The 27,345-nt window shown below is 36.6% G+C and overlaps 1 protein-coding gene and 1 long non-coding RNA gene across 9 annotated transcripts in view; one reads left to right on the forward strand and one right to left on the reverse strand.

The window, feature by feature from the left end:
* Positions 1-1,519: 1,519 nt before the first annotated feature.
* LOC102413674 overlaps positions 1,520-27,345 on the forward strand; it is a 51,600-nt gene continuing 25,774 nt past the window's right edge. The window contains exon 1 of the long non-coding RNA XR_327221.4: positions 1,520-1,589. This is a non-coding gene — a long non-coding RNA (uncharacterized LOC102413674). The remainder of the gene's footprint in view (positions 1,590-27,345) is intronic.
* Positions 11,390-27,345, reverse strand: part of METTL25 (methyltransferase like 25) — a 113,778-nt gene continuing 97,822 nt past the window's right edge. For 3 of the 8 annotated variants that reach the window (XM_044941877.2, XM_044941879.2, XM_044941878.2), the window contains 3 exons: positions 17,994-18,068; positions 17,354-17,425; positions 15,511-15,838 (listed from right to left, as the gene is read on the reverse strand). In XM_044941877.2, coding sequence (XP_044797812.1) covers positions 15,746-15,838; positions 17,354-17,425; positions 17,994-18,068 — 240 coding nt within the window. In that variant the 3' untranslated portion in view covers positions 15,511-15,745. Of the gene's footprint in view, positions 11,450-15,510; positions 15,839-17,353; positions 17,426-17,993; positions 18,069-27,345 lie in introns of those variants that run through there. The other 5 variants (XM_025284389.3, XM_025284390.3, XM_025284388.3 and 2 more) reach the window with 5 other exon arrangements.

Consider the following 27,345-nt stretch of genomic DNA (forward strand, 5'->3'; position numbering starts at 1 on the left):
GGATTTGGGCTTGTAGGGCAAGGTTGTAGTGAGGATTTAAAAACACAAGGTATACAGTTTTGAAATGGAGGTTGTAAAAAAGCTAGGGACATTCAAGGACTGTTCTTAGTCAGGAGAATTAAAGTGGGCTGAAAGTAGTCTCTGTTACAAAGTAGCAATAACATATTAGTCAGAAGAGAGATGTTGAGAATGTTCTAGGCTGTCTTGTTCCAGACATGTCATGGAGTGGCTTTCTCTAAATATTGTCCATAATTGTCATTTGATTTTTAGCACTTCGTAGGTTTAGTTATTTTTGGAAAAAATGACTTGAACTTTCAGGTTTAATTTTCCAATATAAAAAAAAATAAAGAAAATATCTATTATTATTTTGGGCATAAAGTTCAAGATCACCTTACTTATGATTTTGAAAGTGTTAAAGTGTTAGTTGCTCAGTCGTGTCTGACTCTTTGCAAACCTATGGACTGAAAAGCATCAGATTTCTCTGTCCAGGCAAGAATACTAGAGTGGGTTGCTATCCCCTTCTCCAGGGGATCTTCCTGACCCAGGGATTGAATCTGGTTCTCCTACACCTCAGGCAGATTCTTTACCATCTGAGCCCTTTCCTTTTAATAATGAAACTTTTTTTAGGTGTCTAAGAAAAAAAAAACAAAACAAATATTTTTTTGGCCATTTGCAAAAACTGTTCTGTCTGATTGGTAGATTATGAGACCTACCCTTTAGAGGTAGGACAACCAAGAAAGAATCAAATTACTTGAGGTTTTTAGGGTTATGCACCCACCAATATCTTGATTTTCTCAAGAGGAAGCTGAAAAAATTAAGACCAACACAGAAGCCCCTTAAACAATCAAGAGGTGAGACATTACGTGTAATGGTTAAGTAGTTGGACCCTGAAGCCAGATGCCTGGATTTGAACCTTGATTTTACCATTCTCATGCTTCCTCTTACTTGGAGCAAGTTGCTTGACCTCTCTTTATTTCAATTTTCCCTTCAGTAAAGCAACAGAAATAATATAGTCCCTTCCTCTTAGGATTGTTATAAGGATTAACTAAGTTAATAAATATAAAATGCTTAGAACAGCACCAAGCACAGAGTAGGCACTCAATAAATATTTAGTTGGCATTATTATTATAATCCATCATGTCATTTGGAGTTTAAAAAACCTTTTAAAATTTGAGTAGTTGCCAAGGACACTCTGTTTAATGGTATGTATGTGTATAAGAGAAACATAAAGTTGGAGTCACCTCTAAAATTTTTAAAACAGATCTGGCCATTCAAGAAGACTCCTTCAGAGAGAGCTCTCAGATGCCAGCACACTTGAGAATAGTGAATCTGGAATTATGTTAACATATTGGAGCCTTCCATGGAGACTGCGATGGTGAAAGAGCAATTTGAATAGTAGACTTTCAGAACTGTCAAAGAAATTGATGATGTATCCCTGCTTGCCAGGAAGGGGCTTATGCAACACCTTTGGACTGCATATAAGAGGAACTATTGTGTGGGGGGGCAGATTTCATGAAATCTGTAACTGAAGTGGCTCCTTCTTCTCTTGCTGTCAAATTGGCCATTTCGACATCTATTAACTAATACATGTAAGTGGGGTAAAATTTTTTTTTTTTATTATGACATCTGTTTAAATTGGCCTTCTCTGTCTGTTCATAATTCCAGTTAAACTATATGCTTTTAGCATTTACTAGACGAGGTGGATACTTTGGGCGGAGAAAAACAGGATTTGCAGAGAAGAATAAATTGTAGGTTATTTTTTTTAAATAATCAAATAAGGGACATAGAAAAGCTCTTTGTATTTGGTGACTGGTCATTTGTGCATTTTTGGAGGGTATATTTGAGTTTAATTTATTGGCCCACTTATACAGGCTTCAGTTATCTGAATTGGTTTCTGTCTGGTCACCAGTATATTGCTTGCCTATGTTTCCTTGTATTTTATGTATAAATATGGAGGCAGGATCCTATTCAGGGTTTGCAGTTCATTGTTACAAAATGGTCTGTGGATTCTATGTTTAACCATCAATGATTTCCCAAGCTGGCAACTTTTATGAAAAGAACTAAATCCAAATGTCCCGTATATTTGTTTAAAAAAGGGAACTTTGTCCCTGGCTCAAGAAAAAGCAGAGTTCCTAAATAGTTAATGTATACAATGCATTTAATAGCATTATTAACCTTAAATTAGCAATTTTCCTTCTGAGAATATATTCATAGAAAGTAAATGACTGAAGAAAAGAATAATGTCATGTGTTCAAAGGCATTTGCAGTAGTCTTAGGCACAATAGCAAGAGGTTGGCTGGAAGTCTAATAATAAAATAATGGATAAATAGAGTAAATGTCATTAGGATGGGCTCAGGTCATTAAAAATAATCATGATGAAGGCAGTGTAGAATCATGGGGAAACATTTGTTACATAATGTTAAGTAAAAGAGGCAGAATATAAATGGCATGTTGACTGTTAAGGCAAATGTAAACAATAAAAACATTTAAACTGAATAAAAATAACTACTTGGTGGTGGGAATATAAGTAATTTAATTATAGTTTCTTCATTTTTTTTTAAAACAAAAAGAAAGTAGAAAGTTCTAAATGGCATGACCATATTATTTGAGAGCCAAATTCTTCATTCATTTCTCATGGATTTGTACAAATGATAGCTTGTATGTTAGAGCAATTTGAGGTTTAGCTCAGGAACCTGATTTGTTTGCCTCAAAAGACTCACTGTATCTTGACTTTTTAAATAAATTCTGTGCAAATTCCAATGCCTACTGGCTTGCTAATTTTATTTCTATGAAAAGATCACATGGGTGAAAGATACCATAATCAGAGATAAACAGGAAAAGCACAGTATACAATGTGGAGAGTCTATCGAAGATATGAAGGCCTTCTGAAGAGTTGTTCCTAAGCTATATGTATATAAGTTAGAGTTTTATGGTAGATATACAGATAACACAGAACATTTTCACATTCTTAAATTTTACTTTCAAATTAAATCTTTGACATTAAAAAGACAGCCATAGTCAGTTGAAAAATGGCTGCAAAATACTCAACAATTCAATCACCAAATTTATTAACAAGTCTTGTTCGGGTAATGTCTGTTAAAAGTCAGCTGCACTCAGAAGGGATTTGTGAAATTCTGGTCTCCTTTGTATTTATTCTTTGGTAGGGAGCTCTAACCTTCTTCGATACAGACCTCTTGTGCATGGGTCAAGATGCGGTCCACTTAGGGCAGATATGTGAGTGAGTCCCCTGGGGATCTGCACGCTCCCTAACCGTGAAATGCAGCAGACACTATGGGGCCTGGCGATGTCTTGTGTGTTCTTGGGCATAAAAGTATCTCAGAGGAGCCTTAAAGAATGTGTCTTCTCAAATGTTAAGCACTTCAGGATCTCCTTAAAAATACCAATACTGATTGAATAGGTTTAGGGTAGGGACTCAGATTCTGCATTTTTAACAAGTTCCCAGGTGACGCTGATGCTGGTGGTCTGCAGAGTCCATTTCTGAGTAATAGGACTCTTAAGCTCAGCTTATTTCAAGGGAAAAAAAAAATGTGATGCAGGGAATTGCCGGCTTAGTCTTTGCTTCCCATATTATTTCTATGGCTGGAAGCTAATCTTTGGACATGTAAGCATGCCATTCACATGGACTTCAATGTAAGAAGTGTTATATATATATTGGAATATTTTCTTACAATTTTAATATATCACTCTGATGTCCAGAAAGATCAGTATTGGTAACCAAGAAATACACTCTTTAACACACATGTTGAAGTTTTAAGCATTGCTATATGCCCACAAGCTGTTTGGAATGCTGCTGCTCTAACATTATGTAATGCAGTCAGTCATCTATTTGGTTAGCTGTTTTTGAAATTTTCTTTGGGATTTTCAAATTTCATGTACAGGCCTCTTAATAAAACCCCCACTCTGATTCTTTTGGGGTGGCCCTTGTATACACAATATGTAAAATGTCAAAGTAGTTGGTATTAAATAATTAGCAATTGCTTTAGGTCTATTTTTAGTAAATACCTTGAGATTTATTTTTAAATTAAATTAATACCATGGGCAGGAAGTTTCTTGATATTCATTGATCTTCCTAGGCAAGTTAAAACTAACCACTACCATTGGTGTTCAATTCTTTCAAAAGTGGACTTGGCTATAAGTTTTAACTTTAAATTGCAAAGTTCTGATTTTAACTTTCATATACTTATGAGATAATAAAAGTTAAGTATGAATCTATTATACAAAGTAGTAAAAACAAAATACATTATTTGGAATGTCAATGGAATTGTTATCATTGAATCTTTTTTTTTTAAACCAACTAACAGCTGAAAGATCTCTTAAATGTGTTAAGAATATATTTCTATGGGAAATTTACATGGTGATTTGTTTACTTTTGAATGTATAGTAGTATATATCTTAATTCTTTGGCTCACCAAAGTCTGGAGACCACAAAGCTAGACAAAAGGAAAGAACAAAAAGGAAGTTTGTAAGTAGATATAAACCACTGAAATCATTATGCTTTTAAGATAACAGTTAAGTCCCTAGAGTGAAAGAAGAATGGCTGAACTATTCTTTTTTTATTTTATTTTATTTTATTTTTTAACTTTACAATAAGTATTACTGCTTGCACCTTAGGCATAGACTACTGCTTGATACTAACAATCTGTATCCCCAATGCACACTGAATTAGTTTATTGCTCTGAGAATTGAGGTTAAGTGTCAAAACATCCAGTTATAGATGTTCAATAAAGTTTTACTTCCCAGATAGCTCAGTGGTAAAGAATCTGTCAGTGCAGGAGACGGAGGTTCAATCCCTGGGTCGGGAAGATCATCTAGAGAAGGAAACGGCAACCTGCTCCAGTATTATTGCTTGGAAAATCCCTCGGACAAAGGAGCCTGGTGGGCGACAGTCCATGGGGTCACAAGAGAGTTAATTTTTTTTAAGACTTATTAACTAAACAACAACAAAGTTTTGTTGAACTTATACATATCTTACTTGATCAGAGACACAGATACACTGTTTTTGGAAAAATTAGATTTGATTGTCTGTTTCTTATTTTTCCAAGATGGCATTTCTATTTTAGCCTCCACAAACTGCTATCCTTTCCTTCTCATGCATTTGCATCTTGTAGACAGTTTAGAATCTAAAAATCAGGACATAAATGTATACTTGATGTAATTCCACTAGGCTACTATGACCTTCAGAAGCTCTGTAACATTGTTTTATTTCCTTAACTAAACAAAACTCCAAGAGATATAAAGTTTTAATTTTCATAATAATAGACCAGTAAGGAGATTTTGGTTGAATTTACTATTGTTTCATTAATCTTTAAGGTAGGAGGTATGCTATTAAGAGCCGCAATTTTAATGAAATCCTTTATTCTCTGAGCATCTGCAACCAATTTATTAGAATGAAAACACATTACCAGTAATATCATTAACAAAAGTGGATATTAAAACTCTGCTAGAGATCTAAAACATGAAGCATATTTAAAAAATTCAAATTTGTTTATTTTCAAGAGCAATAACTATTTGCTGTTAATAAGAGAAAAGTTATCCAAGAACAGCATTTACCTTGCAAAAGTTTTCAGTTCTTACACTGTAAATGTCGACCCTCAAAACTACTAAATATCATTCCTCAGTACAGTACAACCTGCTGTGAAGGAATGACTTCCCAAATGTATAAGCTGGTAACGTGAATGTAAATGTGGAGCCTTGATAGACATTGTTTATATACTAGAAAGATGGCCAACATCCTATACGTTAAAAATGAACCCTCTTTGGCCTTCAATTTTAGTTTCTGTCTTTTTGAATTAAAGTGGAAATACAGCACTAACATTTTTTTCTTTATGATTTAAAAATCTGTCCCTTATGCATTTATTCACAGAGGTTTACCTGCACAGTTATATTGTCTACTAAAATTGGAAATGGTCTGAAGTCACCAGAGCACCAGAGATGTCTGTTGTTATAATCAAATGGATCTGGAACTGTTTTATCTTTCCCTTGAAACACATTATTGGAGTATATTTTGCTCAATGCAAAACCACCATCAACTCTTTTTCTTGAAAGAGTTGTAGCTGTATTAGAAGACTGGATTCTTTCCTGAGAAGGCAGTTCACTCAGAATACGTGTGCATTTAGTTCAAACTGATCAGCTGATGCACACCAAATCCCATGCTGACTAAATGGAAAGCAATGTGTTGAATTTTAGGTTGGAGCTTACACACTTTCTCTAATTTTCTAAAATCCAACATGTTCAATCATAACTGTCTGAGTAGAAGTCAAAAGCTTTTCCTCCCATTAGGTTTAAATACATGCTACTTTCTTCTGTGCTGAAATGTGTTAACTTTCTTATTCTGGATTGTGCATTGGAAAATTCTAATAAAAACAGTACAATTAAAAAAAAAGGTCTTTCATTGACAGAACACCTGCAAACTTAATGAGGCAATCCACTGAGATAAATACATCAACTAATAAATTCCCATACATGTAGCCAGTAGTATCACTGGCCAAGTACAAATCATCAGGGAGGTTTGGAGACTTTCAGTTCCTTTGGTCACAGGTTAACCAGAGCACATATTTCACACAGCAGATTATTTCTTAAACAGTCCTTTCCTCCATGAAAACAAATCATTCTACTGACCACATTTAGAAACAACCTAAAGGAATCTATAGCTAAGAGGAAGAATGGGACAGAAGTCAGCAGTCTAGGACATAGTTCATGGTACAGCATTGTGTGTTTATGTGGACACTTTCTTTGTCTCCTCCGGGATGTCATTATCTAACTCTTCACTCTTCCATATGCCTCACATATGTGTTTCAATGACTAAATTATAAACTCCTCAATTTAGGAACTATTAATAGCTTTGAAATCTTTCTCCTCAACCTTTACTTGTAAACCAACAAGACAGTGGGTAACAATTACATTTAACATCCACAAAGTACTTTTGTTGAGATGTAGGGAATTAATAGAGGATTAACTGCAGATTCAATATAACAGTTATATGATTATTCATGTTTTATTTTTCTTCTTGAGGCAGTTTTGGCATATTGCATTTCTTTGAGAAAAATTTCCATTTTATATAAATGTTCAAAGGTACTGGCATAAAGCAGTTCATATTATTCTTACTACCTTTTTAATTTCTGTAAGATCTATAGTGATGTCCCCTTTTATATTCCTATGTTTTATTATTTTTTTAAATGACTACTCTTGCCAGAGTTGTGACAGTTTTTTTTTAAATCTAAAAACCAACTTTGGAGGTGTTAATTATCTCTCTGTGTATTTTCCTTCCACTAATCTTTTGATTTTTGGTCTTTTATTTTCTAATATGTATTCACAACTGATATTTCCTTATATCATGGTTTAACTTATCTCATGAATTTTGATGTGTAATTTGTAATAAAAGTTACAATTATGTGTAATCAAAGATTGTAATTTTTTCATTATTATTCAAGATATTTTCTCATTTCCACTTTCTTCTTTGACTCCAAAGTTATTTAAAGGTATACTTCTTAAATTTAAAGCATACAGGAGGACTTCCCTTGTAGCATAGCATTTAAGAATCTGCCTGCCAATGGAGGGGACATGGGGTTGATCCCTCTTTCTGGAAGATTTCACATGCTGTGGAGCAACTAAGCCCATGAGCCACAGCTACTGGAGCCAGTGAGCTCTAGGGCCCACAAACTGCAACTACCGAGCCTGCGCACCTAAAGCCTGTGCTTCACAACAGGAGAAGCCGCCGCAATGAGAAGCCCCATGCACTGCAACTGGAGAGCAGCTCCCACATGCCACAACGAGAGAAAGCCCACGCAAAGCAACGAAGACCAGATGCAGCCAAAAAATAAAATGAATTAATTAATTAAAAAATAAAGCATATGGAACTTTATCAAAATGTCAGTGGCATTTTTCACAGAACTAGAAAAATATAATTGTAAAATTTGTATGAAAAAACAAAAATCCCTGAATAGCCAAAAGAGTCCTGAGAAAGAACAACAAAGTTGGAGGCATCATCCTTCCTAATTCCAAATATTACAAAGGTATGGTAATCAAAACAATATGGTACTGGCACAAAAACCAACACATAGCTCAATGGAATAGAATAGCATCCAGAAATGAACCCACACTTAAATGGATAATTGATCTTCAACAAAGGAGGCAAGAATATACAATGAGGAAAAGACAGACTCTTCAATAAATGGTGTTGGGAAAATTGGACAGTTACATGCAAAAGAATTCAAGTGGACTACTCTCTCAAACCATGTACAAAAATAAATTCAAAATAGATTAAAAACTTAAATGTAAGACCTGTAGCCATAAAAATTCTAGAAGAAAACAAAGGAAGAAAGCTCTTTAACACTGATCTTAGTAGTATTTCTTAGATGTGTCTCCTTAGGTAAAGGAAACAAAAATAAATGAATGGCACTACATCAAATGGAAAGGCTTTTTCAGAGCAAAGGAAATTTTCAACAAAATGGAAAGTTCACCTACTGAATGGGAAAGGATATCTGCATATGATATATCCAATAAGGGGTTAATATTGAAAAATATACAAAGAACTCATATAACAACATCAAAACCCTTCCCAAACAACCCAATCAAAAGTGGGCAGAGCATCTGAATAGACGTTTTTCCAAAGAAGATATACAGATAGTCAAAAGGAACATGAAAAGATGATGATCAATATCACCAATCATCAGAGAAATGCAGAGAAAAACCACAATAAGATACTACCTCACACCTGTCAGAAATGACTATCATCAAAAAGAACACAAATAACAAATGTTGGTGAGGATGTGGTGAAAGGGGAACTCTTGTGCACTTTGTGGGGATATAAACTGCTGCAGCCACTATGGAAAACAGATGAATGTTCCTTAAGCAATTAAAAATGCAACTTCCATATGATACAGCAATTCCACTCTTGGGTATTTATTTGAAGAAAACAAAAACACTAATTTAAAAAGATATATACACCCCTGTGTTCACTGCAGCATTACTGCCAATAGCCAAGATATGAAAGCAACCTAAATGCTTGTCAATGCTGCTGCTGCTAAGTCATGTCAGTCGTGTCCGACTCTGTGCGACCCCATAGACGGCAGCCCACCAGGCTCCCCCATCCTTGGAATTCTCCAGGCAAGAACACTGGAGTGGGTTGTCATTTCCTTCTCCAATGCATGAAAGTGAAAAGTGAAAGTGAAGTCGTTCAGTCGTGTCTGACTCTTAGCGACCCCATGGACTGCAGCCTACCAGGCTCCTCCGTCCATGGGATTTTCCAGGCAAGAGTACTGGAGTGAGGTGCCATTGCCTTCTCCAATACATGAAAGTGGAAAGGGAAAGTGAAGTCGCTCAGTCATGTCTGACTCTTTGCAACCCCATGGACTGTAGCTCACCAGGCTCCTCCGTCCATGGGATTTACCAGGCAAGAGTACTAGAGTGGGGTGCCATTGCCTTCTCCGAAGTGCTTGTCAATAGATGGATGGAAACAGAAGATGTGACACACACACACACGCACACATGCACACACACAGGAATATTACTTAGCTAAAAAAGGAATGACATTTTGCCATTTGCAACAACATGGACAGACTTGGCAGGTATTATGCTAGATGAAATAAGTCAGACAGAGTAAGACAAATGCTGAACGATTTCACTTATATTTGGAGTCTAAATATCAAAACAAATGAACAAACATAACTAAATAGAAATAGACTCATAGCTACGGACAACAAACAGATGATTGCCAGAGGGGAGCAGGTTAGGGAGGGGAGGATAGGTGAAGAAGTAGAAAATTCCAATTGCAAAACAAATGAGTCACGGTTATGAAATGTACAGTGTGGGGCGGGGAGGTGGGATGAACTGGGAATTCGGGGTTAGATGCAAATGATTGTACGTAGAATGGATAAACCATAAGGTCCTAGTGTACAGTACAGGGAACTATATTCAATATCCTGTGATAAACCACAAATGGAAAAGAATATAAAAAAGAATGCATGTGCGTATGGGCTTCCCAGATGGTGCTAGTGGTAAAGAACCCACCTGCCAATTCAGCAGATGTGGGTTTGATCCCTGGGTTGGGAAGATCTCCTGGAGCAGGAAATGGCAACCTGCTCCAGTATTCTGCCTGGAAAATACCATAGACAGAAGAGCCTGCTGGGCTCCAGTCCATGGGGCTGCAAAGACCAGGACATGACTGAGCACCTACACCACCACCATCCATATTTTATATATATATATATGAAGTGAAGTGAAAGTGGCTCAGTCGTGTCCGACTCTTTGCGAACCCATGGATTGTACAGTCCATGGAATTTTCCAGGCCAGAATACTGGAGTACGGGTAGCCTTTCCCTTCTCCAGGGGATCCTCCCAACACAGGGTTCGAACCCAGGTCTCCTGCATTGCAAGCGGATTCTTTACCAGCTGAGCCACCAGGGAAGCCCATATAAGTGTGTGTATGCATATTCATATATGACATATATATGACAATCACTTTGCTCTACAGTAAAAATTAATACAACATTGTAAATCAACTATACTTCAAATTAAATTTAAAAAATAACTATGTAATATCTTTGAATGGTGACAGATTGTAACTGGAGTTATTGTAGTGATCATCTTGACAGGTACAGAAATATCAAATCACTATGCTGTGTAACAGGTACCGACATAGTGTTAACTGTAGATAAATTACACTTTAAAAGCAAACAACTCATAGAAAAAGAGAGCAGATTTGTGGTTACAAGGGAAGGCAGGGGGAACTGGATGAAGGCAGTCAAAAGGTACAAATTCTTAGTTATAAGATAAGTAAGTATTGTACTAGGGAATATAGTACACAACTTAAATACAATTAACATTGCTGCATGTTATATATGAAAGTTTTTAAGAGAGTAAATCCTGAAAGATTTTATCACAAGGAAAACATTTTTTTCTATTTCCCTAATTTTGTGTCTATATGAAATAGCAGATGTTCACTAAATAATGTGGTAAACATTTCATGAATTTAAGGAAAATCATTATGCTGTATACCTTAAACAGTACTGGATATCAACTATATCTCAATAAAACTGAAAGGAAAAAATGAAGCATATAGAAATATTATATATATAAACATAAGTATGTACATATATATATACACACACACACATATATGTTGGTGATGCTGTCTAACCATCTCCTCCTCTCCTGATACCTTCTCCTTTTGCTTTCAATCTTTCCCAGCATCAAGGTCTTTTCCAATGAGATGGCTCTTTCCATCAGGTGGCCAAAGTATTGGAGCTTCAGCTTCAGCATCAGTCCTTCCAATGAATATTCAGGGTTAACTTCCTTTAGGATTGACTCGTTTGATCTCCTTGCAGTCCAAGGGACTCTCAAGAGTCTTCTCCAGCACCACAATGCAAAAGCATCAATTCTTCGGTGTTCAGCTTTCTTTTTGGTCCAACTCTCACATTTGGGCATGACTACTGGAAAAACAATAGCTTGGATTATATGGATCTTTGTTGGCAAAGTGATGTCACTGCTTTTTAATATACTGTCTAGGTTTGTCATAGCTTTCCTACCAACGAGCAAGCATCTTTTAATTTGTGGCTGCAGTTGCCTGCAGAGATTTTAGAGCCCAAGAAAATAAAATGTGTCACTGATTCCACTTTTTCCTCTTCTATTTGCCATGAAGTGATGAGATCAGATTGGCACAGCAGAAAAATACAGACAATACTTTATAACAATTATAAATAGAGTATAACATCCAAAAATTATTAATCACTATTTTGTATACCTGTAGCATATAATATATAAACCAACTATACTTCAATTAAAAAAAAATTAAAAGTATTTAAAAATACGTTCAATTTAGCTCTTAGCCACCTTGGAAAAAATGAAACCACATGACTCATGCAAAGACTTTGCAATAACTATGCTTGTTAAAGAGGGTAATAATAATTATCATTATTATGTACAGTAGCAAGAAACACAAATTAAAGAACAATCAGATTTATGTGGTATAGAAAGCCTTTTGTATAACTCTAGGCATTTATACCTATAGATACAATCACTGTTTTTTCCCTAAAAACACTTTTTTCCCCCCACAAACACTTTTTTTTCCCCTACAAAAATTACTGTTATAAAGACAGTTAAGCTTCCATTTGTCTCCCTCTAGGACATTTAAAAACCACAACTATTGCTTTTATATTATGCATTATGTGCCAAGAATTAAGTACTTTACAAGGAGAACTGCAACCATCTGCACTAATCTGACAGAGCTATGGAGTCTAAGAACCTGGACCACCTGTGTCAACACGATTTATTTGTGACAAGAAAACTTTGCCCAAGGAAGATAAGACCATAAACCAATAAATAACTTCATTGTTTGTTTCAGGAAATTCCCATATGTCAATTTATCTCAGATAAACAATCTGTTCACCTTGGCAAAGAGTTAACTTATCAAGCAACAGTTTACTTATCATCGAGATATGCTTTGAGATCCTCACCCTGCTATAGATATTAACCATAAAATTTGTATCAGGTCAGGAACTTTCCCAAATCCCTGTCTGTTCTCCACCTTAAAAAAGCTACCTTAAACTACTCAAGTCCAGACTTTGAAATCCTTCAAATATCCTCCCCACTGACTTCCCCTTCAGAGACTGTCCAGGAGGAGTTTCCTTTTACTGCATAGAATTCTAATAAACTTAATTTTGCTTGATAAACAGGGTGCCTGGAGATGTTTTGGGGGAGTTCAATGACACATACTTATTCCTTTAACCCTCATAACATACTTGGAGTAAATTCTATTTTTATGATATTTCTGCAGATGAGAAAATTGAAGTGCACCAAATAGTTAAGTGACTTAGGCAAGTACACAACTTAATTTACATGAATCCAAACTATGGTACTAACATTACTGATTCCCTCTTGCCCCCAAGTGTATTGATCTAAAGATGCCCTAAAGAATCCTATGCCCTGATCCTCTTAGCTGTGTCCAGTAATTATAGTATTAATTACTGTAATTAGTAATTTTATTGTCTTCCTCACTGAACGTTTTGAGGACAGAGACATTTCTTGTTTGTCTCCATACTGCCAGTGCCTACATATACCTGACACGTGGTAGGCATTCCATCATGTATGAATGCATGCTCAGTTGTGTCCAACTCTTTGTGATCCCATAAACTGTAGCCCGCCAGGCTCCTCTGTCCATGGGATTCTCCAGGCAAGAGTACTGGAGTGGGTTGCCATTTCCTTCTCCAGGGGATCTTCCCAACCCAGGGATCGAACCCGGGTCTCCTGCATTGCAGGAAGACGCTTTATCCTCTGAGCCACCAGGGAAGCTGGAATGAATGTTATATAAATATTTGGACTTTAGAAAAAAGTTTAAAATTTTACACAGAAGTAGAATTATGAAAGGAAAGAAAGTAGCCTGGAAAGGTTTTCTGCTCCTGAGAAAGCTACTCATATAAGAAACAACATGAGGAAAGAGAATAAAAAAGTAACCTAAAGACACACATCAATCAGATGCAAACGTGTGAACCCTGTTTAGATTCTGAACTGAACCAAATGAGGTATTAATATGTAAAGACATTTGGAGCCAATCATGGAAATGTGAATGAGGACAAGTAATAGATTACTATGGGAAAAAAAATCCTGAACTTAGAAATATACACTAAAGTATTTAGGTAAAATAACAAGTTGCCTGAGATCTGCCTTAAAATTTTCCATGGATGGTAGGTACGTGTGACAAGTGTGTATGTATGCATGCTCATGTGTGTACTGATGAAACAAGACTGGTACATGCTTCTAATTATTAAAGTCTGTGATGAGTACAGGGGGATTTATTATAATCTATTCTCTACTTCTGTACACATTTAAAACTCAGCATAAAGAGCTTGAATAATGGCTAATTTTCCCAGTATCTTACTCAGTATACAAAGCACCTGATCATTCACATATATTGCTGTTGTTGTTCAGTCGTTCAGTCATGTCTGACCCTTTGCAATCCCATGGACTGCAGCACGCCAGGCTTCCCTGTCCTTCACCATCTCCTGGAGCCTGCTCAAACTCATATCCATCAAGTCGGGGATGCCATCCAACCATCTTGTCCTCTGTGGTCTCCTTTTTCTCCTGCCTTCAATCTTTCCCAGCATCAGCGTCTTTTCTAATATATACTGGTTATATCTGGGTCTTTTCACATATATACATATATATGTATATGTATTATGTATATGTATATATGTGTATATACATATACACAAGTACATATGTGTACACACACACACATATATAGTATATATACTACACCAGGGTCTTTTCACATTTATTTCCCAGCTTCAAGATCTTTTCACATATATACTAGGCACAAACTCAGTATCACAACCCAAAGCAAGAAATTGGTCTCACCTGTGGATAGACTCTAAAATTTAAGAAAGCAGTTACTCTTTCTCCTGGAAAAATTTTATGCAGTCTCTAGCTGAGAATCAAGTAAACTTTTCTCCCCCTACCTGTCCACTTCTTCTGTGCAAATCAGAAACTTCAAGTTTTCTGCTAATGAAAGGACTCTGCACCACTCTGGGCAGAGTACTTGTCTTCCCCGATTCACTCGTTTTTCCTAGTTTGACTTTTTACACAGAACCAGGTGATTCCTTAAGTGCCAACTCATCCTTTATTTTGGTAAATGCCCCAAGAATCCTTAAAGTGAGTAAAGAACAGACTTTTGGACTCTGGGAGAAGGCGAGGGTGGGATGATTTGACAGAAGAGCACTGAAACATTTATATTACTATTTGTAAAACAGATGACCAGTGCAAGTTCGATGTATGAAGCGGGGCACCCAAAGCCGATGTTCTAGGACAACACAGAGGGATGGGGTGGGGAGGAAGGTGGGTGGGTGGGGTTCAGGATGGGGGGACACATATATACCTGTGGCTGATTCATGTCAATGTATGGCAAGAGTCATCACAATAATGTAATTAGCCTCCAATTAAAATAAATTAATTAATTTAAAAAAAGAATCCTTAAGGTGAATATCTCAATTACAAGATGCATATTCCTTTAAGGACACAGAATACTTCCTCTTGTAATTTAGACTAAAACAGAGTATAAAATATTCTTTATATTAAGGACTTTTAATATCTGGCCTGTTTCCTGGGTATTTATTTAAGCATGACTTTTTCCTTCCTGATAACATGAAAAATCCTTCCAAAATGTGAAAGAAAATGCTAATGATCTTCAGGACCAACTAGTTTTACTGTAAGTATAACTATACCTTTCATATGTTAAGTCAGTAAAATGTCAAAATGTGATATGCAGTAAATAGCAGAAGTCTCTAATATTGAACAGGAAACAAGGCCCAGATTATAATGTTCTAGGGACGTACTTGGAGAAGGCAATGGCAACCCACTCCAGTACTCTTGCCTGGAAAATTCCAGGGGCGGAGAAGCCTGGTGGGCTGCCATGTATGGGTTCGCATAGAGTCGGACACGACTGAAGCGACTTTGCAGCAGCAGCAGCAGCAGCAGCAGGGACGTACTAATTCAAAAATGTAGGTCAATTCTTTTCTAATATTTTCATGAGTTTTAATTTTTTTTAATTAATGTATGCTTTGACAATAGAAAATGGATTAAGGCATTCTGCTTTAGCTATTGTTTTATTGTCTATTTAAGATATATAACAATGTCTTTCAAATATTTACATAACATTGTATTAATGTTTAGAAAAACAAAATTAGCAAAAGATTCCACAAACAGATATAGCTAATACCTTGCTTCAATTGAAATCATTGCTGCTTCTTCAGGGCAATAATGGCATAACATCTGGGAGATTTCACAGGATCAAACAACCTCACAAGTGCAGACCACATGATATCATCCTGTAAATTGATAAGTGATTTAAATAGGCAACTGTTTGTTGAAGATATGAGAGATGTTAGAATATATACTAGAATATGAGAGCTCTTTGTTGAAGAAAATTACAAATTTAATTAATTAAATTAATTTAGAATTAAATTCTAATTTAGAATTTCATCTTCAGGGACTTTATGGTGAGTAAATAATTAAAGATGTATGTAGGGAGTGAAACACCAGGCTACTCCTTGCTACAACTGTGAAAAAGTGAAAGTGGCTAGAGACAACTGGGTATTGCTCAAATAAATTACATGGTGAAACATCATTCAACTTCTGCAGTGTATTTAATGAGATAGAAAAAATCTAAATGAAACAAATGAAACAAAGTAGATGAGAAGCTGTATTTAAAATTTGATTCCATTTCTAATTAAAGTAGAAATAATGTGCTCATACACACACAGCATACATATATTAAAAGCTCTAGAAAACATAGTAATTTAAGAGCTAATGCTGAAAGGTGAGATTATAATTACTTTCAACTTTCTTTTTGATATTCTTCACTTAAAATTTCCTAACACTAAGTATGTATTACTTTTATAACAGTAATAGTATTTAAAATATTATCAAATGAACAACTGCAGGCTTTCTATCACTGCATTACCAGTTAAACTTGGTACATACTGTTATGCCTACCTATTTTATTTAGGTCACTGGGAATTGTTTTGAAAAGGGAAGCGATGAGTACCTAGTAAAATAAGCCTGATTCTGTGAACTACCAAGGTGAACAGCAAAAGTTTCCAGTGATTTTGAGTTAGTAGCTTAGCAAAGTATCTAACTATCCAAATATTTAAAAACTGCTTTTCTCCATAAAAATATCATTTATTAAAACCCACTTGTTCCAAGTAGCTTGTTGAAAAGAAGTAAAGCTCTTCATATGATAAAAGAAATATTAAAGAGCTTATAGTGAAAACATAAGGCTGAATCTATAAATGGGATTAAACAGTTCAAAAACCTAATTTTGATTACAGCTTAGACTAGAATCTGAAAAACACATTTTCCCCAAAGATAAACCAAAAAATCATTTTTCTAGTCATTCAACATAGATTAAACAAGTAAGACTGAGAAAACAGAAGCAATGATTAGAAAGAAATTTCTGTACTGCGGAGTACATATGTCCCCAAATTCAAAAATGAATTAAAAGCTGATTCTTACAAAGTGAAACATATAAATGATATCCTTTGTGTTGATATCCTGGCTATCCGGTATGTCACATATGACGGCTCGTGTGCACTGTCTACTGTATAGTAATTACCATACAATTAAAAGAATGTACACTTTATTATAGCACCTTTTTGGGAAACATCTGTTGTACATATGCTTTTGTTTCAAAAGAGATGGAAAGAATATTTAAACTTGGAAAATATAGCAAGAAAAATTACATTACTAGTTATGTGAAAGAAAGTTATCGTAGTTATAAGCAGATAGATATTACTGGATTTAATAAAGATTCTTGTTATGCATTTAAAATTAACATAATTTACCTGCTCTTTCAGGTAGCAAAGTCGATCCAGAAGAATCAAGGTCTCTATGCAAGGAGCTAGAACAACTTTCAACTAAAAGAAAGAATAAGATAGCACAGTGGTACTTTAAAACAAACAAAAATACTAACTTAACACTTACATTTAAGAAAATACATCTACAGAAACTTGCATAAGGCCAAATCTCCAATATCCATTGTATATCTTCAGAAAATAAGTACTTCAGAGATCAAAAGTTTTTCTTTTAATAGTTAAAGGAAAAGAATATCCTTTGAGTGACTTTGGGCTGGAATCCAAAAGCAATCATACATATGTGATAGAAAGCTTTTAAAGGCGTACTAAGAATGAAATTCATTAAAAGGAATGCTTGTGAAATAACTGCATTGAGACCAATATGTGTTCAAAGAACTCTAAAACTTCTTTCCATGCATTTCTAATACACTTTAAGAGAAATCTGCCATGTGTTCTCTTTATTACAGTACTGACGCCTAATATAGTCCTAAAATAGGAAATGATCCAAAACAGTTTTTCTACATTAAGAAAAAAACAATATAGATTGGTTGGCCCCATAAAAAAAATTAAATAGGATCCCGCTCAAGTCTAGCAACATATTCAATTTAATATGTTTAATTCTGAGACTTACCATATTAAAAGCCTCCAGTTCATTCATTCTAGGCTTATATTTCTCGTAGTAGTCCATTATAATTTTTTCTGGCAGCTTCAAGATAAAACAACAACAATAATAGATTTAGTAACAGTTAAAAATATATATTTTTCCCTAGTCAGATGTACCCTAAAGTATAACAAACATAATAATTCAAAGCAATCTTATGTGTCTGAAGAGCTCTAAGGATATTCATGAAGCAAGTCAATTTAACGAAATTCTTTCATTTAAATCTTCTGCATCAATATAGGTTATCCAGTATATCATGCTGCAGCTAAGTCACTTCAGTCGTGTCCGACTCTGTGCAACCCCAGAGATGGCAGCCCACCAGGCTCCGCCGTTCCTGGGATTCTCCAGGCAAGAACACTGGAGTGGGTTGCCATTTCCTTCTCCAATGCAGGAAAGTGAAAAGTGAAAGCGAAGTCGCTCGGTCGTTCCCGACTCCTAGCGACCCCATGGACTGCAGCCTACCAGGCTCCTCTGTCCGTGGATTTTCCAGGCAAGAGTACTGGAGTGGGGTGCCATTGCCTTCTCTGTCAGTATATCATAAGTAAAATCAATAATAAGATCCTATTATCTTTGATTTCAACAAGTAGTAATGAAATATTTACCTTCACTTGTATCTATGTTTGGGGTACACAGTAGGTAGGAGTTCAATAAACAGTTTTTGAATATAACTAAAATTTAAGCAATATATCTAAAAAAATATAGAGAATAACGAAAAGGCAAAAGGAATACAGTAAAGACACATTCATATTAAACATAATTTCTTCTAACAACACTTAACCAATCCATCAACAAGCAGTGCTTTCTGTTTTTTCTCTAAAACATGATACCCATAGTACACTGAATCCTTGTGGTTAGTAGGCCACTTTGTAGATAATTTATTAATACATGTTCTGTTCTCACCAGTTGAGCTTTATGCCTACTTCATTAAGTGTATTTGTTCCTAAACTTTTTTATTACAGTTACATTATAATGACATGATATAAATATTAAAAAATCAATAAAATATAGATGCAAAAGGAAAAGTTTCTTTATATGTTGAATGCCTTTGTGAAAGGCTTGATAAAGGAAAGTCACCAGAAGAAATTGCTGTCAATTTATATATGATCAAGGGGTTTCCCAGGTGTCACTAGTGGTAAAGAACCTGCCTGCCAATGCAGGGGTCATAAGACAAGCAGGTTGGACCCCTGGGTTGGGAAGATCACCTGGAGGAGGGCATCACAACCCACTCCAGTATTCTTGCTTGGAGAATACCATGGGCGGAGGAGCCTGGTGGGTTATGGTCCATAGGGTTGCAAAGAGTCAGGCATGACTGAAGCGACGTGGCATGTATCCATGCATATGTGGTCAAGACAAATGACAGACTGAATAAAAAGAGTCTAAAATCTGAAAGGATTTGTATTCAGATCTCCTTGCAAATGTATAAATATTTTTTCAAAGATCCCATTCTTTTTCTATTACATGAAATTTCTTTTGAATAAAAAAAAAATACAAAAGGGTAACTAACAGTGAAAAGTAAGGCTTTGTCTCATCCAATTTCTAGTGTGGCCTTCCAGACAATATTAATATCTTCCCTTTGGTACAGAACCCAAGATTATGGTTTTCTCTTCAGCCCCCTTTTTTTTTTGCTCATCTTCGAATTGAATGAGTATCTCCTGAATCAAACTTTTACAGTAGAGTATATTGGACTAAGTCTAGGCCTGAACTTCAAGCCAGCAACACTCACCTCAAAAAATTATGAGTGTGTTTGAATTGCAGCCTTTAGTCTTTACTTCTGTCCTGTCATGTGAGATTAGCAGTTACAAAACAACTCAGAGCTCACCACCTTTTTTTCAGTCCTGCCTCAACAGCATACTGCTTCCTACAAACATGGTTTTTCAATGTGATTCCTTGGGTTCCACAGTATTCTCTGAACTGTACTGTTGGTTGTGCTGGTGATCTGCAAGCCTAGGCAATTTCTCTTGAGATCACTCTGTATCCCTCTTTACCTTCACTGAACTTCATAATACACATGGTTTGAGATTTAATAGGTTTTTTGATTTTGTCAAAAAGGAATTTGTATTTCTGTTTCTCTTTCCATTTGTTGCTTTTGTGTAATTTTGAAGAGAAAAGATGAGACTATCATCTTTACTTTCCTATTAAAAAAAAAAATGGAATGATCCAAAACTGGATACTATAAACTATGCATTATAGATGTTTGATGGATAGAAGTTAAGGTAGAAATCTAACTAGAGAAACTATATGCAAAGCTGTGTGCAAAAAACAAAATAAATGGCCTTATTCTTATACCAAATGCTTGGTGGATACACTTATATTAATGTTTCTAAGTGAAAAATTCAGTGTTTAAGGTATGATATCATGCTTTAATCAACTTTTCCAATAAGATGCTCAACTATCAGTCTCATAAGATTAGATCAGAGAATCTATGGAAATTTTATGAAGACACTATTTAGTTCTAGGATGAATCTGTAACATACATATATGCATGGTCTCATTTTACTGATGACATTACCATAGTTAAACCCAGTAAGAGCCAAGACAGGGCAAACATCCTAGAGATAAAGAAGGTGTCATAGTTGAGGAGGTGCTTGGTGTAGGCAAGAACATCCATGGAAACTTACAAGTTGAAGTGCACATTGAATGCCAGCTGGGGGCTTTGGTCATGAATTCCATTGCTCCTTACTGCCCATCTCCGAGACTCCAGAGAAAGGGATTAATATTAGCTAAGCTGTGTAATGGGGCCCTAGCTCAGTGGTCTGTGGTTTAGGTTTAGGGAGATACCCAGTCCTAAAGAGAAACCAGGTGAGAGACAGCAAATGAGAGGTCACATCGAGGGGCTTTAGGTTTTTTTCCCTTACTTTTCTTACAATTTTTTTTTTTTTTTTGCATTTTAAACTCCAATAGTCCTGTTGGTTTTGACAGACTTGCCTAGTTTTTGATGACCTTGACATTACTCAGGAGCCCTAGTCAAGCATTTTGTATGATATTCCATCACTGGGAACAGTTTTCCTCATAATTAGACTGGTGCTATAGATTTTGAGAGGAAGACTACAGATGTCAAGTATCATATTCCTCATATCATATCCAGGGTATTTACTATCAGTATGATCTATCACTGTTGATATGGATCTTGAGAACTTGGCTGATGTTGTTATTCAGTTGCTACGTCATGTCCGACTCTTCGTGACCCCATGACCTGCAGCAACCCAGGCTTCCCTGTCCTTCACCATCTCCCAGAGTTTGCTCAAACTCATGTCCATTGAGTTGGTGATGCCATCCAACCATCTCATCCTCTGTAGCCCCCTTCTCCCCTTGCCTTGGCTGATTTGTCTCTTTTCCTACATTATTTATTAAAATTGTATTTTTATAGATCTATATATGGGGGCTCAGATAAGCAAAGGTGGACCATATTTCAACTCCATGGGGAATGGGCCAGATGAATGGATAAGAGATACACAATTGTTCAGAGATTCTCCCCACGCACTACCTGATCAGAAGACAGGTTAGCAACTGACCTTCTTTTCATCAATAGATGGCAGGACTGAGGCTGCTGATACACCCCTGGCTAGAACTCAAGGTGGGTGGATGTGGCACCACGTTGAGAACACAAAGGAAAACTTCAGTTAAAAGAGCTATTCCATGGAACACATGAATGATATGAAAATGAAAGTCTTACTGCTGACTGAGAAAGCTGTAGTGGTCTGGATAGAAGATAAAACCAACCACAACATTCCCTTAAGCCAAAGTCTAAACCAGAGCAAGGCCATAACTTTCTTCAATTCTATGAAGGTTGAGAAAGATGAGGAAGCTGCAGAATAAAAGTCTGAAGCTAGCAGAGGCAGATTCATGAGGTTTAAGGAGAGAAGCCATCTCTACAACATGAAAGAGCAAGATGAAGCAACAAGTACTGATGCAGAAGCTATAGTAAGTTATCCAGAAGATCTAGCTAAGATAATTACAACAAACAACAGATTTTCAGTGTAAATGAAACATCCTTCTACTAGAAGAAGATGCCATCTAGCAATTTCGTAGCTAAAGAGGAGAATTCAATGTCTGGCTTTAAAGCTTCAAAGGACAGGCTGAAATCTCTTGTCAGATAGGGGCTAATATAGCTGGGGACTTTGAAGCCAACCTCATTTACTGTCTCCAAAATCCTAGGGTCCTCAAGAAAAGAAAGAAAGAAAGAAAGAAAGAAGGAAAGAAAGTGAAGTCGCTCAGTCGTGTCCAACTCTTTGTGACCCCATGGACTGTAGCCTACCAGGCTCCTCAGTCCATGGAATTTTCCAGGCAAGAGTACTGGAGTGGGTTGCCATTTCCTTCTCCAGGGGATCTTCCCAACCCAGGGATCGAACCCAGGTCTCCCACACTGCAGGCAGATGCTTTACTGTCTGAGCCACCAGAAAAGTGACACCAGAAAAGGATCCTCAAGAGTTATGCTAAATCTATTCTGCTTGTGCTCTGTAAATGGAACAACAGAGTCTGGATGTTATCTGTTTACAGCATGGTTCACTGAATATTTTAAGACTATTGTTGAGATCTACTGCTCAGAAAAAAAATTCTTTGCAAAATATTACTACTCACTGACAAAGCACCTGGTCACTCAAGAGCTCTCATGGAGATGCACAAGACTAAAATGCTATTTTCATGGCTGCTAACATAACATCCATTCTGCAGCCCATAGATCAAGCAGTAATTTCGACTTTCAAGTCTTATTATTTAAGAAATACATTTTGTAAGGGTATAGCTGCCATAAATAGTGATTCATCTGATGGACCTGGGCAAAGTAAATTGAAAACATTCTGGAAAGTATTCACTATTCTAGATGTAAGAACATTCATGATTCATGGAAGCATGTCAAAATAACAACATTAACAGGAGCCTGGAGGAAGATGATTCCAACTCTCATAGATGGTTTTGAGGCATTCAAACTTGAGTGGAGGAAGTAACTGCAGATATGGTAGAAATAGAAAGAGAACAAGAATTAGAAGTGGAGCCTAAATACAGACTGAATTGCTGTACCCTCATGATAAAGCTTTTACAGATGAGTTGTTTCTTATGCATGAGCAAGGAAGTGCTTTCTCGAGATGGGATTTACTCCTGGTGAAGATGCTGTGATGATTGTTGAAATGACAACAAAGGATTTATAATATTACACAAATTTAGTTGATAAAGCAAAGTTTGAGACACTTGACTCCAATTTTGAAAGCTCTTCTGTGGGTAAAAGGCTATCAAAAAGCACTGCATGCTTAGAGAAATCATTTGTGAAAGGAAGAGTCAGCCAACTTTACTGTTGTCTTATTTTAAGAACCTGCCACAGCCACCCCAACTTCAGCAACCACCACCGCCATCAGTCAGCGGCCATCAACTGAGGCAAGACTCGCCACCAGGAGGAGATTATGACTGGCTGAAGGCTCAGATGATGGATAGTAGTTTTCAGCAATAAAATATTTTTGAGTAAGGCATGTGCATTGCTTTTTAAACACAATGCTATTGCACACATAACAGACTATAGTATGGTGTGAACACAACTTCTATATGCACTTGGAAACCAAAAACTTCATGTGACTTGGTTTATTGAAATACTCACTTTATTGCAGTGCTTCAGAAAAGAACCCACAATCTGAGGTATCCCTGTGTTATTATGTGTGTGTGCTTAGTTGCTCAGTTGTGTCTGACTCTTTCTGACACCATGGACTGTAGCCTGCCAGGCTCCTCTGTCCATGGAATTCTCCAGAAAAGAATACTAGAGTGGGTAGTCGTTCCCTTCTCCAGGGGATCTTCCAAACCCAGGGACAGAACCCAGGCCTCCTGCATTGTAGGCAGATTCTTTACTGTCTGAGCCACCAGAGAAGCCCTGTGTTACTATAATGGTTGCAAAAAGCAGCAGGAAATATTTATGGGAATAATGCACATGTCATCACCAAAGATGACAGGCTACCTATATATTTAAATTGTATCAGGAATTCAGTGTTTCTTTAGGGTCAGAGGACCTCATTTACTGTAGATCATTTATAAGCAGTCAGTCCTCAGTATCCACAGATGTACAACCCACAGATAAGAGGGCTGCCTGTACTCCACCATTTTATATAAGGGACTTGAGCACCCTTGGTATTTTGTTATCTGTGGGGGGTTCTGGAACCAACTCCCCAAGGATACCAAGGGACCACTGAATATCACTACAGGAAAGTTTATGAGCTTCTTGCATTTGTGGTTGTCTTCCCACTTGTATTTAAACCACTTAGTTATTACAATGACTACTGATTCATCTCTGATCTAATGTCCGAAGATAAGTTTATTTGGTCTCTCCACCCTGGTCCTTTGGCCTCATCTCTCACCACTGCCTCCTCCACTTGCTTTATGCTTCAACTGTGCTGAGTCCAGAATCATGTTTCTTACATCTCTGTGATTTTGCACAAGCTATGCTCCCCACCATACACATCTGAAATGAGGTCCTTGCTCACTACCTGCTCATCTTGTTTGCTTAATGCATTCTTACACGTTCTTCAAGACCAAGCTATGGCAATCAACGTCCTCCGTAATATCTTCACAGGCAGAGTGAGTCACTCCAGGCATACATACTTTATATATGTATCTATTACTGTAAGTTCATGCTATAATTGTTTTCTCTTCTCATGGGTCATGTCTTAATTATCTTTGTAGCTTCAGAGTTTCCATGGTTCTTGGCACATTGGAGATTCTTCACAGTAAATATTTGCTGATGAATAACTAAATGATTGTGGTCTCAAAAGTTTTGCTATTGCTGGCCTGTTCTGGAGAAATATTTAAGGATAATTTTCTGAATTATCCTCTGCCAACTTCCACTAAGGTTATAAATGTTTAATGATTTTCAACTTAGTCCATTCAAGAGCATGCATCCACCCCATTAAATCACCACTTTATTGTCTATTTCATTCTCAATATCTGGGAGTAACATTATTTGAACATTCATTATATGTATATGGGCTTCCTTGGTGGCTCAGACAGTAAAGAGTCTGCCTGCAATGCAGGAAACCTGGGTTTGATCCCCAGGTTGGGAAGATCCCCTGGAGAAGGAAATGGCAACCCACTTCAATATTCTTGCCTGGAGAATTCCATAGACAGAGGAGCGTGGCAGGCTACAGTCCATGGGGCTGAAAAGAGTTGGACACGACTGAGTGACTTTGACTTTTGCTTTTCTATTTGTACATAACCCCACACACAAAAGTGCTAGAACATAAGTTCCTTTTCTTTTCTTTTCTTATGGACAAGTGATCCAGCTCACTCTTTCTCTAGGAAACAACAGTAGTTTCGTTGCTTTTAAAATTGGATGCTTTAAAAATTTATGGATGTGAGTGTGTACTCTCCAGAGAAGGCAATGGCAACCCACTCCAGTACTCTTGCCTGGAAAATCCCATGGATGGAAGGGCCTGGTAGGCTGCAGTCCATGGGGTCGGGAAGAGCTGGACACGACTGAGCAACTTCACTTTCCCTTTTCACTTTCGTGCACTGGAGAAGGAAATGGCAACCCACTCCAGTGTTCTTGCCTGGAGAATCCCAGGGATGGGGGAGCCTGGTGGGCTGCCGTCTATGGGGTCACACAGAGTCGGACACGACTGAAGCGACTTAGCAGCAGCAGCAGCAGCAGTGTGTACTCTCGTGCATTTGTGTGCGTGCACTACATGTATGTGGAAGGAGAAAGAGAGAAAAGTAACACAGAAAAAGAAAAAACAAGTGCTGTGGACCATGAAGATAATACGAAACCTTAAAGACAGTTTTGGAGGTTTTCTAAAATGTGGAGAGATACTTAAGTTTGGGACAGAAGACAAAATTTGAAAATACCAAACTTTTTTGAAGGTCAAGGTAAAGTTAATCACTAGGATTTTGTTATTTTAGACTTTTGTGAAGTTCTATAAAAATAATTTACAAAGAAGTAATTGTGCTTTACTAAATTACAAAGAATTTTACTATAAAATTTCGTTCTAAGAAGTCCATCTATTATAAACAGTATTCTCGCTGATGTAAAGCAGCTCATGCTCCACACCATTTATTGTAGGCTTGGCTTTACTGTGAAATCAAAATATTCTTCTTAAACAGAACTATATCTTATGCAGGATTGAAACAATATCACCATTAAGCGGTTAAGGCTATATAAAATTAAAGATCAAGGAGGAGATCATTTTGATAAAAAGTCTTCAAAATATAAGAACAGAACCACTGCTTTTCCCATCTTTCACACTCTGTTTCTTTGTATAAAGTGGCATTTTAAAATAATAGGGGGTTTACAATGAGAATGCTAATGGAATTGTTAAAATGACAAATGCTTGAAGACAGCAGATCTCAACCAAGTGTGATTTTGCCCCCCAAGACATTTGTGCCTATGTCTGGAGATTTTTAAAAAAATTTATTTTTGATCGCTACCATTAAGGTGCTATTGCTGACACCTAGTGGGTAGAGGCCAAGGATGTTAAACATCCTACAACACACAAGTTAGCTCTCCACAATGAAGAATTACCCAAACACGCTGAGTTTGAGAAGTCCTCCTCTAAGAGAAAACGTTCAATGCTGTGTATCACAACTGACTACAGGACTTACGGATTAATATTTTCCGCTGTGTATGGGCCACTTATATATCAGCACATGCTGTTCTGGTCTCCATTGGAATGATGTTTTGTCTGAGACTATTCTTTGTCTTTCCACAGGTTTACATGGTTTCTTGTGACTAAGAAAGTATCAGAGCATGCTAGGAGATTTTCTAGGTACTTTACCTAATTATGCAGTTTTGACTATGAAGAGATGCACTTTGAGAGATCAGAGACACATCAACAGCAATCACCACATTTTCAATTATATGTAAAATTTGTTAATCAGATCAGATCAGTCGCTCAGTCGTGTCCGACTCTTTGCAACCCCATGAATCTCAGCACGCCAGGCCTCCCTGTCCACCACCAACCTTTTAAATAATTTGATATATCTAACATTTTAAATTTAAGTGATTTTGATACTTTTTAGAATTAGAATCTCACATGAAAATTAATGTCATTTTAAAAATAAAACTATTCATATCTTTTTATCATGCATGTGGTCAAGACTTTCATTTTAGCACTGATACTTCATGATGTGAGAGAAAAACAAGAGGATTTTGTATTAGATCACAAGTTCAGTTTTAATAAGTTATCCTATTTCCAACTACTCTTGCCTGATAGACAATTCTCTTAATTTGTCTCCCATCACAATTAAAATAAAAAATCCTCAAAAAATCCACATACTCATCTATTTGCTTTCCTCTCACCCCACTACTTTTTAAACACCTTATTATATTCTATAAGTTCTTCCCCTTCCAGCTTGG

Source organism: Bubalus bubalis, chromosome 4 (genome assembly GCF_019923935.1).
Source record: "Bubalus bubalis isolate 160015118507 breed Murrah chromosome 4, NDDB_SH_1, whole genome shotgun sequence".
Classification (NCBI taxonomy): Eukaryota; Metazoa; Chordata; class Mammalia; order Artiodactyla; family Bovidae; genus Bubalus; species Bubalus bubalis.